The sequence below is a fragment of the Grus americana genome, chromosome 4, assembly GCF_028858705.1.
Source record: "Grus americana isolate bGruAme1 chromosome 4, bGruAme1.mat, whole genome shotgun sequence".
Lineage (NCBI taxonomy): Eukaryota > Metazoa > Chordata > Aves > Gruiformes > Gruidae > Grus > Grus americana.
In genome coordinates this window covers 77,564,261-77,583,033 of record NC_072855.1, presented here as the reverse complement: position 1 = coordinate 77,583,033, position 18,773 = coordinate 77,564,261, and the positions used below count along the sequence as shown (strand labels likewise).

The following is an 18,773-nucleotide window of genomic DNA, read 5'->3' as shown; positions in this document are numbered from 1 at the left end:
AATCAGGAATATGCAATTAATGATTATGGAAGATTGCATATTTGCATTCTCTCCCAACAAGATTAACTCTGTCAGGGAAACTTGTAATCATGTTGATGTAACATGCTTTTTCTAAAGGACTTGTCATGGCACCACAGATTTGTCTGAGAAATTTAAAATAGCTCATTCCTAAAGCACTTAACAGTATGTATTCAGTTTGTTCTAGTTTACAGTTAAAGACACATGAATGTATTTTAGAGATGGAGTCCCCTGACCCCAGGATGCACCACACGCTTCTGCCTCCTCTCTTCTTCCCTCCATTTGCCTTCAAGGACCAGCAACTCCTCTTCCTAGAGGATGGCAGTTGCTGGCACGGTCCAGGCATACCTGTTCAGTATCTTCCTCATACAGTTATCCCACTTTCTGGTTATGTGTGGGCAGCTAGCCCATACATCTTTGTTTTACAGCACTGCATGACATGATACAAACTCAACAGAATGGATTAAAATATACTTCATATCATGTATCTCACAGTTAAAAAAAGAGGAATCATATGGCCACTTTTTCCCCTTTCCCTCTCATTTACAGGGAGGAATAGCAAGAGTATCCAGTCTTTTCCTTTTCTTTTTAAGAAACTGAATTGCAGGTCTGAAAATGCTTAAAATTTTAGTTACTACCAGCAGCCACAAGTCTAGGCTAGACATGCTGTTCTCTTTGTAACAGTGTTCATATACCCTATTATTATCTTAGCACCACCAGGAGATAAGTACTTTCAGATGGCAGGTTTTGCTTTTTACCTGTCATTTACCTGTCCTTTGATTGCAATTTTGGTGTAACAAATGTACCACTTTTTCTAATGGAAACACCTAGCGTATGGTCTTATGACCATACTAATAGTGCAAGTATATAGCAGTTCCACTGCTGTATCAGTGAGAATAGTTGAGCGAATGATTAGGCAGTGGATATGCTTACCACAGGGACAGTCTATTGCAGTGCTTCCAACGTTGCCTTGAAGTGTTCAGTAGCAGATAATATAGACATTTTTATTCTCTATTTATTCTCCTTTAACCTTATCACAGAAATTCTTTTCTCCAGGCCATAAGTTATACTGTAGTAAAAGACTTTTGATGCTACCTATACATATGTAAGTGCTCAGTAAAGATGTATTATTTTCTCAATCCCAAAAGAAGCATTGACAATTCGATTATCTGTCTGCACAGGGGACTGTGGGAAAGAAGAAATGAACAAGTAGCTACAATGTTCATGGAGAGATCAAAGTTGATTAGGATTTAAAAATAAGCCAGGAAGCATAAAGCCAGTCACTATTCAAGCAGGGCAAGAAGAAAAGGGGAAAGGAAATAGAGCCGGCAATGCACAGCTACACTATTGAGAGGCAACGGCATCGTTCCTCTCCTTGACATATATTCACCAATTCACTGGCAGCACTAGTAAAAAAGAAAATCAGCACAACATTTTAGTTTTGACACTACAAGTATGCAGTAGTACACCGCAAAAGGGATAATCCATAGCCAGGCCACACACTAGATGTGTTGTACAAAATGAGTAAGTCTTAAGTGCTGTACCCAAGCTCACTATTGGGAAATTTGCTGCGTCGCCAGCATACCAGATCAATATTTCAGAGGTCATTATCTCATCCCTTCTTCAGCTGCTAACTTTGGATTTCTGCCAGAGAAAGGCAGCCGCTAGCAAGATGATACACTAGTACATTAGGCAAAGCTTTTGGGAATTTGAGCAGGCTTTTCTTTTCCCTGAGATCAGTCTGCTCTCTAGTTCCAAATGGCACAAGTGCTCCGTCAATACATAAATGGTCAAATGTGTTCTTTAACACTCCCACAACAATACGTATAAGAAGTTGTACCAAACTGCATTTGCTGAATATACAGTGAAGAGACATGGGAAGGAGGAGACGACAGTTACCAAACTGAACCAGTGCACTCAGGAAGTGTGATTTTACATGTACAGTACAACAGGAGGACTGACTGGAGACAGAGTTAAACAATAAGTCAACCAATAACCAGATGGTATCCTCGCCCCTCAGCAAGAAAGTCCCATGAACTTTTACTTGAGTAAACCATAATAAAAATTTTGCTTTAGCTGTGAGTTGGTAAGTAAAGCCAGAACCTTTTGGGCAACTAGATCAATGGATTCTAAAGTTAAAAACTACCTTCTCTTTATGTAGCTTAACATCCTGTATCACATATTTTGCCATAAACTACCACAATATTATACCACTGTTCAACTTTTCTAATGATGATCTTGGTAATAATCAATGACAGCACTCTCATGAACTCAAAGAGTAACATCCTACCTCACCTTCTGGAAAGACTTTTTAGATTTAATCCAACAGTTCAAGAATTGTATCAGACAGTAAAGAACATTAAGTAATAAAATATGTCTGAACATATTAGCTTATGTCTCCTTTGATCTCTCTAATGTTGTATGTATTTCCTCATTTTAAAGCCCATTTAGAAATATAATTAGCTTTACAGACAGACATGAAAGCCATTTCCACAACAGTGGATGTGTCTAGGAGCCTTTCCTTAAGACCAGAAGCAGAAAAGAGTGTGCTGAACTGCCAAATTTCCAATATCATTATCCTGCTACTGGGAAGCATTTGATGAGGGGAAATCTGTGCTTACCTTGCAAGCCAAAGATACTTCATTATTCAAAGCTTCCTCTCAGGAAAAGTACTCAGGAGATAGCTTAGATGCATCTTTGTTCAACCCAATTAATTAACAGACATTTGCATGGTCTCAGTAGTCTTACTGTGCAAATTCTACATACATTCCCTAAAGAACATTTCCTAATTATATGGTTTTGAAAACCTCTCAAGTAACTCCTAAACTATGCTACCATTACTCAGTTAAATCTGCAAGTGGCTCAAATTCCCTTTCTGAAGATCTGATGACTCTTTCCTGTCTGCTCTATCTTTCTATCTATTGACAACTACTTTCTCTTTATATACAAGGTCTGATAACCAACTGCATCTTGCCCTGTTTTGTTACCCTGACATGTGGACCAGGAAAACAAAATATTTTCTGACCTTAGATTTTTCCCAGCTGTCTATCTGGAGCATGGCATTATCTCCAATATCTGTGTGTCACCAATGACCTTCACAAACACAGTATTAAAGAGATAAATTTTAGACAAATTTAGTTGTAGTGTTCAAAATATTGCTCAAAATATGCGGAAGAGCTGGCAAGGTAATAGCTGTGAAGACTTTCGCTTTCTTGCTGAAGACAATATTGTTATTTTAATAGGATAGGAGTCGCATGTTAACCACGTAACAGAAAGCTATTATGCATTAAGTCTGTCTATACAACAGATCAACTGTTGTATGGGTACTAACTCAATGTGCTTGAAAACCCAGAGGGAGCTCAAGAGCTGAATGGCATGTTCATATAGACATTTTGTTTTCAGATAGAGCTGACCAAACATAGACATTTAAAACTATAAATATAATTCTAAATAGTGGCAGGTTTAGAGATGGAAGGCAAAGACTGGATCTTTATGGATTGCAAAGGTCACAAAAAGGCTTATGTCACTGACTGCATTTTTTAATAGATGGCTACATAGCCAGAGAACAGAGAATTCATACATGAATTTTTGGATGGGTACTAATATCTATATAAAGTACATGCAAAGGAGAAACAGGTCACCTTTTTCATAAGACTTGCATTTATATAGCCCATGATGCTATAGCTTGTGATAGCAAAGTTTGGGAATGGGGAAGAAAGTGTTAAGGTGGAAATACATTTGGATGTTCTCATTGTAAATCTGAGTTAACAAAACCAAAAAGGGATGCAAGTTTGTCACTGCATGACCTCTATTGATTATGTGACTATGGAATGCCTCACACCCGTCCCACCACCTGCCTGGGAAGGTTCAGAACATTGTCGGTAGAAGGGCTGGTGCTCTGGACTGAGGAGCACAGGCAACTGCTGGTTTGCACCAAGTTGTGAGCTGAGACCTGGAATTTTGATGAAGCAATATCAGTGTTTATCAGCCTGAAGTCTCTGAGCTATTTAAAGGATCTGCAGAGATCCCTAAAAACCCCCACACGTTTTGAGGTAGGCATAACTTACTGTACAGACTATCTAAAAACCAAAAAGGTTACTAACTCAAGGTTACTTTTTTGTCTAAAGGACTCTTGCTTCATAAACATTGTAAAACAAGGCCCTAGAGCCCCAATTTATAAACTACGCCTGAATTCAGACCATTTGTAACTTCATTTTTAATTCTCCAATTTCATACAACTAAACCCACTAATACACTAACGATTGTACCACTCAGTGCTTCTGCTTCTGCTCATCATAAATCATTGTACATTGTTAATTTTATTAGAGAGACAGATAACTTTTAAATATAGTTAAATTCATTTACCAGCCACTGCCTTTGCTGTAGGGTTTATAATAGAAGAGATGAAGTGCCTTTGTTGTTGTTTTTTTTAAATACTGTCTACAGGAAACACTGATCTTTGATCCCTGATCCTGAACTTCATGACTAACACCTAGCTAATCAATTAATGAGAAAAATAACTCTGGAAAGTATGAGCTAATGCCTGATAAAATTAAACTAAGTATCGATTACATTAACTTATTTATGCTGGCCTTAAACATATTTAAGAGAAACACATTAGCTAGCTAAATTCATTACAGCAACTAGCAAGCAGGCCTTTAATCATAGCAATACTATGTTGTACTTAACTAAGTGGCAAAGCTGAGTTCCACATACACCTTGTGTACTTCCACATGTAGTACTATCTGCCACTTTGTCAGCAAAAAGAATACAACTTTGTTTAATTGCTTAGATTTTGGATCACTTCTTCACTGTCCTTGTCTTCTGAATCACCACCTCTTTTACGGTGAAGACTAGGTCATATTCAAGTCAGTTGACTTCCTTGTTATTTCTGGTATATAGACCGTTTAACTTGGACTTTTAACTGAATTTTACCTTCTGTTAAAGTTACGATATCTGACTGTATCCAAAAAGTTTGAGATTCAGAAACATCAGATCTGTATTCAGGGGTCAGATGTTAGAATTGTAAGTTGTTTCTTTTAGGGAAAATATTACTTATGAAAAGAGTCCATCAAGCACTTGTTGCTTTAATACTAGTATGAACAAAGAAAGAAGACATAGTGTCTCCACACTCCTAGCCCCACTCCCCTTTCCCACATACTGATACCTATTATCTCTGCTTCTTTTCCCTTTTTATCTCACTGACAATACAATACAATAGTTGTATCTAAGAATCCAGACATCTGTTCTGTGCTCAGACCTGTATTTTTTCAAACTTTGAATCAATCAGTATTTCTGGAAAATTAAAACCCCCCTTATAACAGTCATTTCATTCACAACATACGTCTGTATCCAGAAACAGTTCTCAACACAAATAAACAAAATTGACACTTGTACTTACAAGCGTGAAACAATGTACTGACACCAAGTGAAAAGATTTAATTGTGCTTAGTCCCTAGTTGCATATTCCCGCCTCAAACTAGTGTAAAGACCACATGCTAGAACCTGGGGGAAAAAAAAAAAAAGAAGAAAAAAGCCGTTAGAAACCTCCTCATACTAAAAAAACGCTAATGGTTACTCAGTTACCTGCCAGACAATCCCTGAAGAGACATACTAAAATCTTAATGTTACATGCAGAAAGCCATGTAAAGTGGCAGGCAGATAGAACCTGCTTCTAGAATAAAAGTTTACTACAAAATTTCTGTACAATGGGAAGGCCTAGACTGATTTTTTTTTTTCTAAACAGAAAATAGGCCACCACAAGATATCTAAGGGCACAGTTTGCTACTGTAGTAAAAAATACTGCTTTAAAAGCTGGATAGTTGTTGGGTCTGAGAAAGTAACCTTAAATTGGAAATCATCACTCCACAGAGGCATAACAGTAGCCAAAGGACATATCTCTGTTAAGCACCCTTCACCCTCTCTTACTGATGTTTAATCATCAGACTAAAAGAAAACACAAAGTCACTGTTGGTAGAGTTTGCAACAGACATAACTAGAGTAGTAAACAATAATGAAGACGGACAACTGATCTACAGACATCCCATTTGCCTGGTAAGCCATGCTATTTTGGGCAACATGTTTCATCATAACAAAATAAAAGGCCAGCCATCAAAGACTGAGGACTTACACATGTCAATAAGGTTCGCTGAACCTGACTTGAAGCCTAGAGTGCCATACAACAGTTCAGAAGAGGCTGCAGGAATCAGATAGGATATTCAGCAGAACAGGCTCTTTCAGAGGTGACCCCTCAATGGAAGAAACTGTCTGTATGAGCAAGGGACCTTAAATTGCAGGAAAGTGTATTTCCACTACATCCAGTGGCAATATTTTCTGTTGTGTTGCCTAAAAGCTGCTGGCAAACTGAAAAAGTATCAGTAAATAGTTCTGAGAATAACTCTTGGTTTGGAAAGCTTGCTTTGAATTGAGAATATTACTGTGCAAATATACGTCTATTTTAAAGCCACAGAAGTCTTACTTTAATAGATAAAGGTTTAAGCTACACAGATTGTGCTTATGCTCAAATTGCTCATTTTCTCAGACTGGTTGCTCAGTGAGGCTGAGCAATCTTTGAGCCTGATTGCTCAGTCAGGCTACACCCGAAGCACATTACTGAGACACATGTCCCAGATACAGGTGTGTACTCCTAGCAGCACAACAGAATAAGATTAAGATACACCTCATCCTTCCCAAAAGTCACTGGTAAAAGAAAGACTATGAAATATCCTAATAATTTCTTAGTTGTGCAATTGGAGAACCAGCACTGCAGAGTGTATGCAAGTCCATTTGCCGCACTTTAAACTACAACTCATTGACCTTGTTACAGGTTCAACATACCTCCTCTCTGATCTGCTTATTATAGGGCTCAGACACACAACCAAGATCATCAGCTGGTAAGCTGAGCCCCAGTTGCTGTCTGTGCATTGCAGCCACAACAAGTAACAGGTGCACGTACTTCAGCTTTTTAGCTTCATCAGGATTATGTTTTTTGAACTAAGTTTCAATATTATTCTGATTTAGAATCATAGAATGGTTTGGTTTGGAAAGGACCTTAAAGCCCATCTAGTTTCAACCCCCCTGCCATGGGCAGGGACACCCTCCACTAGAGCAGGTTGCCCAAAGCCCCATCCAATCTGGCCTTGAACACTTCCAGGGATGGGGCATCCACAGCTTCTCTGGGCAACCTGTGCCAGTGCCTCGCCACCCTCACAGTAAACAATTTCTTCCTAATATCTAATTTAAATCTACCTTCTTTCAGTTTAAAACCGTTACCCCTCATCCTATCATTCCATGCCCTTGTAAAGAGTCCCTCTCTAGCTTTCTTGTAGGCCCCTTCACGTACTGGAAGGCTGCTATAAGGTCTCCCTGGACACTTCTCTTGAACATTTACCATATGTAGTTTCACAGCCTGGAACAGTTTTGGGTTGTACAAACAAAACTGCTTTCAGATTAAATCAAAGGAGCAGATCTAATATCTGCTACCTGGCAAGGAGTCTCCAGGTGACAGAATGAGACTAAAGCTAGTTTAAGTAAAAACGCTACAGCATACACAGCACAAAGGCTGGGCACTCAGCATTAGCTTTCCCTACAGAACCCCTCTTTTGCCCCACGCTAGCATGAGCACAGCCACTGTGTATCCCTCAGTTTATTCATCTTTCAGTGGTTAAGAAACTGAAATTGCCATGTGCTGCAGGCACCCACGACTGCTCCAGCCCCAGCAGCATCCCACAGCTACCACCAACCCACAGTAAGTTACTACCCCATCCCACACTTTTCCCCCCCACATACCTGTGCCTTTGGGATGAGATCTCTCACCAGTGCGTCACCCAGACCTTACTGACTCATAGTTTCCAGCCCAAGTCTTTACAGACCCTCCTGAAGAGCCTCTAGACAGCCCCCAGTCTCTCCTTGCAGCAGCTGCTTGTGAGTAGGTGCCAGGTGAGTAGCTGAGGAGCCCTCCACCAGCCCCCGTGGCCTTCTATCCCAGGGAGCAGAGCTGCTGCTGCTGCTTGTGCAGGCTCCTGCTGCACTGCTCACAGCGGGGCCCTGGTTCCTCCTTGGTGCTCAGACAACAGCAAGCATCCAGGCTGAGTTCTTCACAAAGGAACTTTCCCCTAAGATGAACGTCTCTGTGGATATGAGGAATTGCTCAGCACCTGACACTTGAAGCAACAAGGGGTACTCCTGATAGTGGGAATTTCTGGATATAGGAGTAATCTGGGACCAAAAAAAAATACGTACTTTAGGTAAACTGTCCAAGTAATCCAGCACTGTTCTTCATACCCTCTAGCAACAGTGATCTAAACACTGAAATTAGAGAATATTATAAAAAATGGCTCAGAATAACCTGAAGTCTTTATGCACAACCACTTATATACAACACCTTAATACTGGTAAAAATTCAGAAATCTAAAACTCCTTACGGGCAGAGCATGCGCAGCATTGACTAAAGTCAGTACTACTGCAATGCCAATACACCTTGTACAATGATTTCCTTAAAACTTTTGGAATTCAGGGTAAATATTTCCATTGCCATTTCATTGGAAATTTTGTGATTGGAAGAAAACTGAAGCATTCTGATGAACACATGATATAAAACTTGAATAATAAAAAGGAAGAGTCCTGACTAAGGGGGAGCAGAAAAGCAATACAGGCAGCACCAGGGGAAGGTGGGCTAAAGGAGCAGCTGGTGTCTTGACAGGCTCAGCATTAATGGTACAGGCTCAGATTCACTGCGTTATACCGGTATTGCAACCGTTTAAAAAATATTTACAAACTTATTTTTCTAGTAGTGAGACCCCATTTGCAAATTTTACGAGAAAAAACATTTTTCCTTCCTAAAGAAAACTCCAACCCAAAGCAGATAGAAGAAACAAGTAACTGAGGCAGCCTGAGCTGCACTATAAGGCAAGAGGAATACCGAGTTCTGGAAAAACCTTCTTCTGCTTAAGAACCAAATATGCCTTGCTCTAAGTTCCCAAGAACTGGATAAAGGTTTCATACTGTCCCCTGGGTGACCAAGTTGTACTTCTGCTAAGGCAGCTTTTGTTTCCCAGTGGGCTCGTCAAAGGCTTTCTGCCAAAACTTCCTTTGAGAGAAAACTGTCCACTAAGCACATAATTTACCAGGAAGATCCTGCTTTCCACAAATCTTCTTGGATTTTTTTGTTGTTGTTCTTTCCCCCCCCCCAGAAATCTGAAAAGTTTTGGTTTACATGAATAAATTATTTGTTCATTTTTGTGGGTTTCCAGTGAAGACAAATAAACAAAACCAGAAACAATTACAGCTTGCCTGGCAAGGCAGTCATCCTGAGGCTAAAATAACACAAATATTCATGGTATATTTCTACCCTAGCAGCAACCTGCTATAATTTACTGTACAACCTGCCCTTGCTCATTTTTTGTCAGTGCTCTCTCCTCCCTTGTATTCCCACCACAGAAACACCCCCCCAAAAAAGGATAATACTGAGGTGATTTTATACAGACATTGTTCAAATTTGGGAGGCACAGGTGCCTCTGGGGGAGGCTGGGAAAAAGGCTGATGTACAGTCAGGAGAACCATTAATATGTACAGCATGTGCAGTGTGATCCTGCAATGGCAAAGTCATGGTAAAGGTTTCATTTATGTAGATAAACCTGGAAATGTAACACTGACAGGAAATTTGCTCTAATGTGCCTATGAACTGAAATGCTACCAGAAAGTGAGGTGGTAGCAACTTACAGTAATTTCTTTCCTGTGTGACCAGTCAAAGAAGGGGCTGAGTTTTTGTATGAAGGCCCAAGTATCTCATAATTGTGATCTTTCAACATTCACAAGGCAGCAAAATGGAATGAGAGGCCCTTTCAAAAACTTTTAAAGGAAATTCAATGCCCTTGTCTTTTTCTTTGAATGCTACCATAAAAAATTATGAAACTGGTTGAGCTGTCTAGCAATTCATGTAGACTAATTAACATGGTACATTTGTACTTTTGTTTTTTGACATCAATCACTGAAGTTATGAAATGGGTAACAGTTTCTCTCCTGAGACAGCTGTGATGGTAATCTATGATAGAACTGACCCCAAAGTCTCAGACACTTAATAAAGAAACAGAAACAAATTTTCTTCTCACAATCTAAGTATCACATTATGCTATTTCAGAGTTCATATGTTGCTATAATTGTTGTTTACATACTTTTTGAAAAAGGGTCACTCTGAATTCTTCCTAGCATCCACATTAAATATTTACATTCAGGCCTAAGATGTCTTGTAAAATTTTAATAGCATACCTTCCTATTTAAAAAAAAAAAATAACAAAACCTCAACCCATATCCTAGTGCGTATATGAAGCAAAACATTCTAAACACTGTTTAAACTGTCATTTCTTCCCAAAGCACAAGGATGTTTATGCTCTTGCCTAAGGCAAGATAAACAGAGCAGCATACCACTCCATATTTGTAAATGTTAACTCTGCAAGGTAGAAACTCGCTTCTGTACGCACCAGGCTTCTGTTTCTTCACTGCTCTAAAAGCCACAATATGACATATGGGTATGTATAAATTGAAACAATAAAGATATATGGCCCTGCCACAGAAAAACGTGCAGTCTCACTCTTTATTCCACCTATTATCCTGACTCCAAGAAACTTTTCAAAATTGCCTCCAGAACTGGGTCTTAGGTACGAAACCAGTTGCCTAATAGTATATTGGGGATAATTCCATGTGTCTGTGGGACAGTTGCACCCTCAGATCTGGTGTACATCAGAAGTAACTTTCCTAGAGTCAGTGAGGACTGCTGTGAGTGTGGTAGAACTATACTATTTCTTTAAATTTTTTCAAGAAAATGCTATGAGAATTAATAAGGATAACGTTATCAATCCACCAACTGAATATTGTATAAGGCCAAAGCACTCACACCAACAGGTAGAAGACTGAGAGCAAAGAACCCAAGGACAGCCCTTTTATGTGTATGTGTCATTCTAAAATAGAGTCCTGCAAGCATCCTGATTAATATAACACACAGTTTGCCAAATATGTACTTTAAAAATAGCAGTCAACTGTATGGCATACCTTGAGTGGTGTTAAAGCTGTCTAGGTTGTGTTATACAAAGTCTATGATAAGTTATAACATGCTGCCAGCGGAAAAAGAAGTGAAACACCAAAAACCAAGCTGCATAAGATTCTTGAATGAGTACTTAACAGGGAAGGTTAAACCATGACAGGCGTGTCTTAACTTTAATAAATCACAGCACTTACTCAGATGACTAAACATGGATTTAGGATCTCCAGTGATTCAGATGTTTATAGTTTGGCAGCTAAACCTACAGCTGGGCATCTAAGGAAAAGTGTCCAGTATACCAGAAGTCTGTATACCTACAGCTCTAACAGCATATAGATATTAACATTCTGCCCAGAAGAGCCTGAGGTTATACGTTCTTTTAAAATCTTGGCACAGATTTCAGTTCTGGTAGTCTTTCATTTTGGGAGAAACTAGTAAGATTTTTTGCATTTCTGCTAAGCTCAGATCAATGGATTGCTGTCCCAAACTTCTCTATCTCCTTCTTTTTAAAACAAATTCCAGTCTGTTTGATATCTAGCTCATAAGGTCAGTAAAGCAGAAGTTTTTGTATTTGTTAATACTGGCCAGAACAGTATTAACCTCAACTGGGACAAGTTATTAATTTGTGTTACTAGAAATTTATGATCAATAATATTGATCCTTTTTCTTTTGTACAGACAAAAGTAAGTTGAGGACATGATTGCTGTTGTTTTCAAATGAACACTAATTGTGCAATTTGGAATTTGTTTTTCATTCACTGTAGGTTCGCAGCAAGAGCAAAGCAGCTAAGGCTGGACTGTGTGAGGGAGATGAGGTGGTGTCTATCAATGGCAAGCCTTGTGGAGACTTAACGTATGCTGAAGTTATCGTTCTGATGGAAAGCTTGACTGATGCCCTGCAGATGCTTATCAAGAGGTACAGGAATGCTCAGAATGCTTTGGTGCAATTCTGCTCAGTGAACCACGTGGAAAATGCTGGTTTTGAACGCACTCATTTTGCAGACATATACTGTGAGCTTCTGACACTCCTCTTATTTATGTCTGTAACTCTGCTTGTCTGTATGGAAAAGGGTAGGAAGACAAGAGTATCTGATCTGAAGGAATTAATGTATATAAATCGAACAGTACAGTTCAGGCATAGAATTAGAGTACAGTCTACAAATGTAATGATTTTATTTCTTATTAAGTATTCTTAATACTTACAAGGTGTCCACTACCACATCTGCATACTGCAGATTCTTACATTCAATTATTCTTTCCACCCCTTTGAAGTAGTGAAGTGATGTTATTCCCCATAGATAGGGAAGTGATGCTTACAAAAAGCAAAGGCTGTACAGATGCAGAAAGTGTGTTACACAGATATGCCTTGATGATGACATGGCAAAGGGTCTTCTTGGGTGGCAAAATGTGTTAGTAGTCAGGAGGGGGAGAGGGTCTGGAAATCATGAATTCTATTTCTGTAGCTGTTAACACTTTACTAGATGAGGTGGGGCAAGTCACTTAGAGCTCTCAGGGTCTCAGCTTCTCCATTTCTGAAACAGTGATAGTGAATTTTGGTTTTCTTTGAAAATGCTTTGAGCTTCTTAGAGTAGAGAACTTTCATGTAAATTTGCAAGCAAGCCAGCATTACTGCTCACTGCACATCAGTCTATTCTAACAACTGTTCTGTAATTGCCATCAGTGTAATGCAAGCAACCTTGAGTTCAGGATCACCTACAGTAAGCACATTCTCCCCAGACCGTGAATTCAGAAAAGACGAACTCTGAATTGCCTTCAGTGTGGGTAAGAAGAGGAAGAAAAGACCTGAGACTTCCACACTCCCTGTAAGGAATTATGGCTCCCCCCTGAGCTACTGCGATTCCCTGTGTCTGCTCTCCCACAGGAAGGACCAGGAGGACAGAAGGGGTCAGGATTAATCACAACAGCTAACACAGCAGTGTCACTGAAAGGACTCTGGTGCAAAAAAGGCACTTGTCTCTGGTTATCAGGGATGTCTAAACAGCATGTGAAATTCCTCTGTGGTTTCTGCAGCCTGTGCAAAGGAACTTTCCCAAAGCGTCTACTAGTTCAAAGTTAGAATGTGACTTCAAAACAAGATGCTCTCAAGGAGTAGTCATTTTATTTATTACAGACATTTTGCATGGCCTGTCTACACATGTTGTCTTGGGCTGAGTAATGAATCAATGCGATGAGATCAGGGCAACAGTGACAGCTGAGGATTACAGCTTACCTTCTCCATAGTGCATAGCTCTTGTTTCTGGTTCAGCAGTGTACCATCTGAATGCTCCTCATGTGGTATCTGCATTCTTGTGTTTTTAATTCGTAACATGACTACTGGAACTGCACTTGTAAAAATGGTATTTGTGGTCTTCTTTGCAGCCATAGAAATAGCTCCGTATGCTTTGACTCCTGCCTTTTCCTGCTCTGTAACTGATATTTCAGTTGGTCTGAAGGCCACGGTACACTGTAGCTCAAAGTGACGGCACATCTTCCATTGACTCCATTGTTCCTGCTTGAATGTATGGCAACCAGCAAGACATGTCCTGAAAATCAGAACCACAACAGAGTGCTTAGACCACATAATTCAGTGTTTCATGGAATGAAACTGTGTCTATTAGAAATTTTAAGAAAATTGCAGTTGCTCAACACTCTGAAAGTGACTAAAATGTTCTAAAGGAATTCACCATGAGAATCTTTGAATTTCTTCTCATCAGCTCATCTCCCCCAACTCCCAGCCCCTGCTGTCAGTATATTCCAGGATATGGAAGAATAAACTAACGCACTTCTCTTCCCCTGCCACCTCCTTTATGGGTAGTAGCCCTCTCAGCACTACCACCAGGAGGATTTTTCAGGAAGTGTCTTCGCATCCTCTGAGAGCAATGAGAAATAAATCCTTCCTTTCCTGAGTAGGCAGTTGTTAGGAGCCATCTCAAGAAAATGCTGGAAATCATGAGGAAAGAATAATGCCTAGTTAAAGTGGTGTTCAAATGGTGATCTTTACATCCAAGCATCTTTCACTGGCAGGGAAGAATACTTCTCTTTGGGAAGCTTCTGACTGTTTCTGAACTGTTTGCATGAAGGATGAGATTTTCATAGGCGTTCATTGTTGGCCTAACTCTGCTCTTACTAAGCTTACTGGGAGGAAAATTAGGATTGTAAAGTAGTTTTTAAAAAGCTACTTGGCCTTTGATGTCTACAAAAAGTTTTCCCAATCCTCTGTAAACCACAGTAGGTTACTGACTAGCAATGTCCACAAAATCTTCAGTTTACAGGATCAGAGGAAAGAGACACCCTGCAGGGCAGGCACTCTCCAGATGCCATGTGGGGGAGCATCTTACTGACCTTCCCGACAAGTGCTGAACAGATGTATCTGGGAAACGTTGAGAGTGGGGACAGAAACAGAAACGCTAGCCTGCCCTTTTCACATCAGTGTTAGCAACTCTTGGGCTACTGCTGAGTCTAGAAAGAAAATTTCTAGGGGGAATAGGGAGTGTGCTCAGTGCATACCAAAATGAAATGCACCATGTAGGGAGTAAAACATGACTCTGAGACAAACCCTGCTGTGCTGACTCCATGAGTCCAGCTTCCTTCCTGGAATTATACCAGGGGTGTTGTTCCTGCAGTGAGCTGGAAAGACCTGAAACAAAAATAATAATTTGACAAAACAGAATCTTAAATGACAAAAAAGAGATCAGACTCAGTATTCTGCCTCTTGAGACACAGATACACATTTATGTCTATAAAGAGTAGAAGTATATCCATAAGTAGCAAGGGCCTTTTAAGGTGGAAATCTTTCTCTGTCACACATACACACAATCACTCAGCTACCAATAAAGGCTAACATTTATCTGGCCCAGCCCCCAGTCTCATATCTTACAAGGAAATGTTTACAGATTTCTGTAATTTATCTGTACTTAAGAGCAGTACAATTGATCATCCAAATAGCATAATACGACAGAATCCAGTGACACTCACAAGGAGCTCCCTAAATTAAAATCTGTCTGACCTTTATGTAGCTCCGTATGTGGTTTAAAGGATGTTACACAGTTTGTGCTATTTGAGGCAGACCCAGACTGCTACAAACAGTAGGCTGTGTGGCTAGAAGATCAACTAATAATGAAATTTCTTCAGTGATTTATTTCTTCTGCTGCTTCCTCCAGCCTTTCTTTGTAGGGGGTTCGAAAGTTTCAGAACACCTAGGATCCGCTTTTGATTTCAGAAATCTCCATCATACTAGATATTAATACTTTACTGAGGGTACCCACCGCTTCCCTTATTTGAAAAAGTGCTTTGCTACCTTCTAGTCAACAGAAAGCCTTAAAAACATGCTGCAGTCTTGCTGTGCAGGAAAGGTTTCTTCTCAAATAAACAGCAGTCAGTACAGCCCAGAGTACTGAAAGAAGGAGGCAGAGAGTACGTTAGGAGTCCTAACACCAGTAAAACAGCCTAACGGGGCCAGGGGGATGAATAGTTTAAAAAAGGGAGCTACACTGAGCTACATAGTAGGTTTCAGGAAGTCAAAATAACGTTTGCCAGTTAGAAATATATAATTTTTAATAACTAGGAAATATTGGATGCATTCACTACCCTTTTTCACTGGATCACTGGAATAGGCAGGATGCTTTAATTATTCTGTGATATACAAGGATGATGATTCAAAGGAATTCTTTGAATGTGTATTTTAAGTATTCATTCCCCTCCCTCTGATCCTCACTCAGTACTTATCTATTCCTTAGAAAGTAAACTATTTGGGACAGGAACTATATGTGAGGATGGTGCCTAAAACAGTTGCAGTAGTAACCACAGAGCAAAAAATTAACCACTCTTCTGGTGTTGTGCGAAGTTAATTTTCTTATGCACATGTGAAATATGAAGAAGTATTGTTCCAGAAGTCTCAGCAGCATTTGTCTGCAAACACTATAACAGAAATGTGTTTTTGAAAGCATACTGATGTTAGGAATGATGTCATTCAACATTTCAGAAGGATGGCAGTAGGACCATAGTTCTACCACAGTAGTGTAATTTCCCTCTTGCTGAATCGTTAAGTTGAAGAATTTTGGAAGATACAAATACGCTTCAATTTAAGAGCTCTAGGTTCTGGGAAAATTCTTCTACTTAAATGGACCTGCTAGCAGGTACTGCAATTAATATAGGGAAAAAATACTATACAGAAATTGCTTTTGTTACTCTACTTACAATTGCTGTGTTTACAGCAGCTTAATTTCTTGAATTACTTGTTTATGTATGTGCAGATCCTCCAATGGAATAAATGAAACCTTGAGTGCTGAAAGAGAAAATGGAAAGCATGATAACAGAAAAAATGAGGACTATAGGGAGAGTACTACACTGCAAATTAACACAGTGAAAGAGATACCCCATGGAGATCTATGCATCACAGAGATATACAGTGAGACTCACCAGGGAGCAGGAGAAAGCAACACAGACTTTTCTGAAACGAAACAAGAGACCACACAAAGCCACAGAATTACTCCTAAAGTGATAGGCACCTCCAAAGTGCTCGTGACAGATGAGGCTGCTTTCAGAGGGAAGACAGAAGAAAGAAGGCCAGGTACTATGGTTGAGCTGCAGTTGTCCCTCTCAAATGACATGCACAAGGGCACCAATGCTCCTGCTGTGACTCTCTCAGGGGCAGAAAAATGTGCCCCTTCAGGAAGAGGACCCAGTGTACAACAAGACGGGACTGGCCCTGTAATCGCAATTCCCCTGGGTGTGAAAGAGGGCAACATCCAGTGGTCAAGCAAAGTAGTCCAGTTTTCTAGTGGCAAAGAGGTCAAGAGGATCCAAGGTGCAGCTCCATCTCTCCCCAGGGTGGAGGTGATCCTAGACTGCTCAGACAGGGAGAAGGAAGCACCCAGGTCTCTAGCTGAAAGGGGGTGTGTTGATTCTCAAGTGGAAGGAGGGCAGTCAGAAGCACCTCCTTCCCTCCTCTCCTTTGCAATCTCATCAGAAGGCACAGAGCAGGGAGAAGACGACCAGCACTCGGAAAGGGATCACAGACCTCTCAAGCACAGGGCAAGGCACGCAAGTAAGTCTGTCCCATCTAATCATTTGCACTGCCTGAGGGTATCTTTTGTAACTTTAAACATAATTTCAGAATTAAGGCTGAATTAGAAAAAAAATGTTTAGAGTTTTTTTCTGCAGTTTTCTAATTTTCCCTCTGTCTTTTTCTTTTAAATGATGTTTCTGCTCTTGCTTTATATATTTTTTCAGGGTAATACAATGGTCCCGGTGATGAGCCAAGAGTATACCCATGCTTTAACTGTGCTGAACAACTTTGCTTAGTTGACTTCCACTTTGAAATTAACTCATGACTTAGTCCAACTAAAAATACTTACATCTCCAAAACACGCTGAATTCCGCTGGTCTTCTAATGTATATTCAGAGGGAATCTGTAGAATATTAACAACAAAAAGCAAGTTGCTTGCACATGTCTAAGTGAATCCTGTGGATCTCTCCTTTTATAGCAAAAACTTTGCATTGTCATTTGCATCATCTAAAATCAAAGCCATGCCACTGCTCTTAGAAGTTAATAAAAAAGGATAGTAGAAAAGCTTGATACTGCCTGCAGAAGAGATATTGACAGACACTAGCATGTGTATAACTGTTACATGATCCTTTCAGTTTTGTCAGTCTTCTCTAGACTGTAAAGTGAACATGTTATTTCTTCTGACTCCCATACCCAGAGGTCAGCTTCAAAATGTGTCCAAGAAGTTTACATGAAAGTAAAATTGCGACTGGATCCAATATTAATTGAGTGCAGATATGTATTATTTATTTTATCTATCTATGTATCTATCTAATTATTATTTTATTCATTTGGGACCTTTCCATTGCTTGCTTGCTCTTTCCCAACAATGTTAAGAATCCCGTCTGGGGATTTAGTAGCAGTATGTCAAAGGTGCTTGAATGTGTGCAGTGATATACTGTAGCAACAAGCTATTTCATATGCAGTGTTGGAATTAGCCTGCTAACCCTCTGCTAATTCCTCTGTAAGCATATTTTTAGCATGATAACCATTTGTATCTTATTGGCAAGTAGATTAAGCAGTTACTTATGCCTAAGTGTCTGTATGCAATCCACATATTTTTGGCATATTAAATGAAGCATAAAAGAAAAGTGCACATGCTTTACATTTTGGCTGCAAAGTTAGAACCAACTGTGGGACTGTGCCTGTCTTTCTTAGAGAATTACTTGCAGTGCCTCTCTAATAAAGCAAAAGTACAAAGAATGAACTACATATTACATGATAAAGTCTGCTGTCAAGTAGGACACAGATTCTGTCCTTTTCCCATTGCAACTATGACAATCTCAATTCCTCCTAATCTAGTGGCAGGTCATTATCCTTAGGAACCACTGATTTAGTCAATAAAAATGTTTGTTGCTATTATTATTATTTATTATTATTATCATTATCCTATCTACACATTAGAACAAATTTCCAAGCATAGGGGAATAATCTGTATGCAGCAAATACTATGCATGTTTTTTGTAAAATTAAAAGTTATAATGCAGCATTTAAGGCTACATTAGAGAAGAACATTTATTATAGGTATTTGATCTCTTTAGCAGAAATTTGCTCTGTAGATAGTAATCAGATTCTATTTACTGGAACAGGTAACATTTCTTCTCCCGTCTTTTGAAACTATTGATTAAATAACTATCCAGATGAATTAAGAAAAAATACGCTAGCAAAATGAAAA

At 39.5% G+C, this 18,773-nt stretch overlaps 1 protein-coding gene across 3 annotated transcripts in view; it reads left to right on the top strand.

The window, feature by feature from the left end:
• The window catches only part of SYNPO2 (synaptopodin 2), a 94,733-nt gene that overhangs the window by 50,986 nt on the left and 24,974 nt on the right, over positions 1–18,773 (top strand). For all 3 annotated transcript variants that reach the window (XR_008576762.1, XM_054823037.1, XM_054823038.1), the window contains exons 2-3: positions 11,817–11,968; positions 16,305–17,098. Coding sequence is in view for 2 of the 3 variants with exons in the window: in XM_054823037.1 (XP_054679012.1) it covers positions 11,817–11,968; positions 16,305–17,098 (946 nt within the window). In the remaining variant the exon portion in view is untranslated. The remainder of the gene's footprint in view (positions 1–11,816; positions 11,969–16,304; positions 17,099–18,773) is intronic.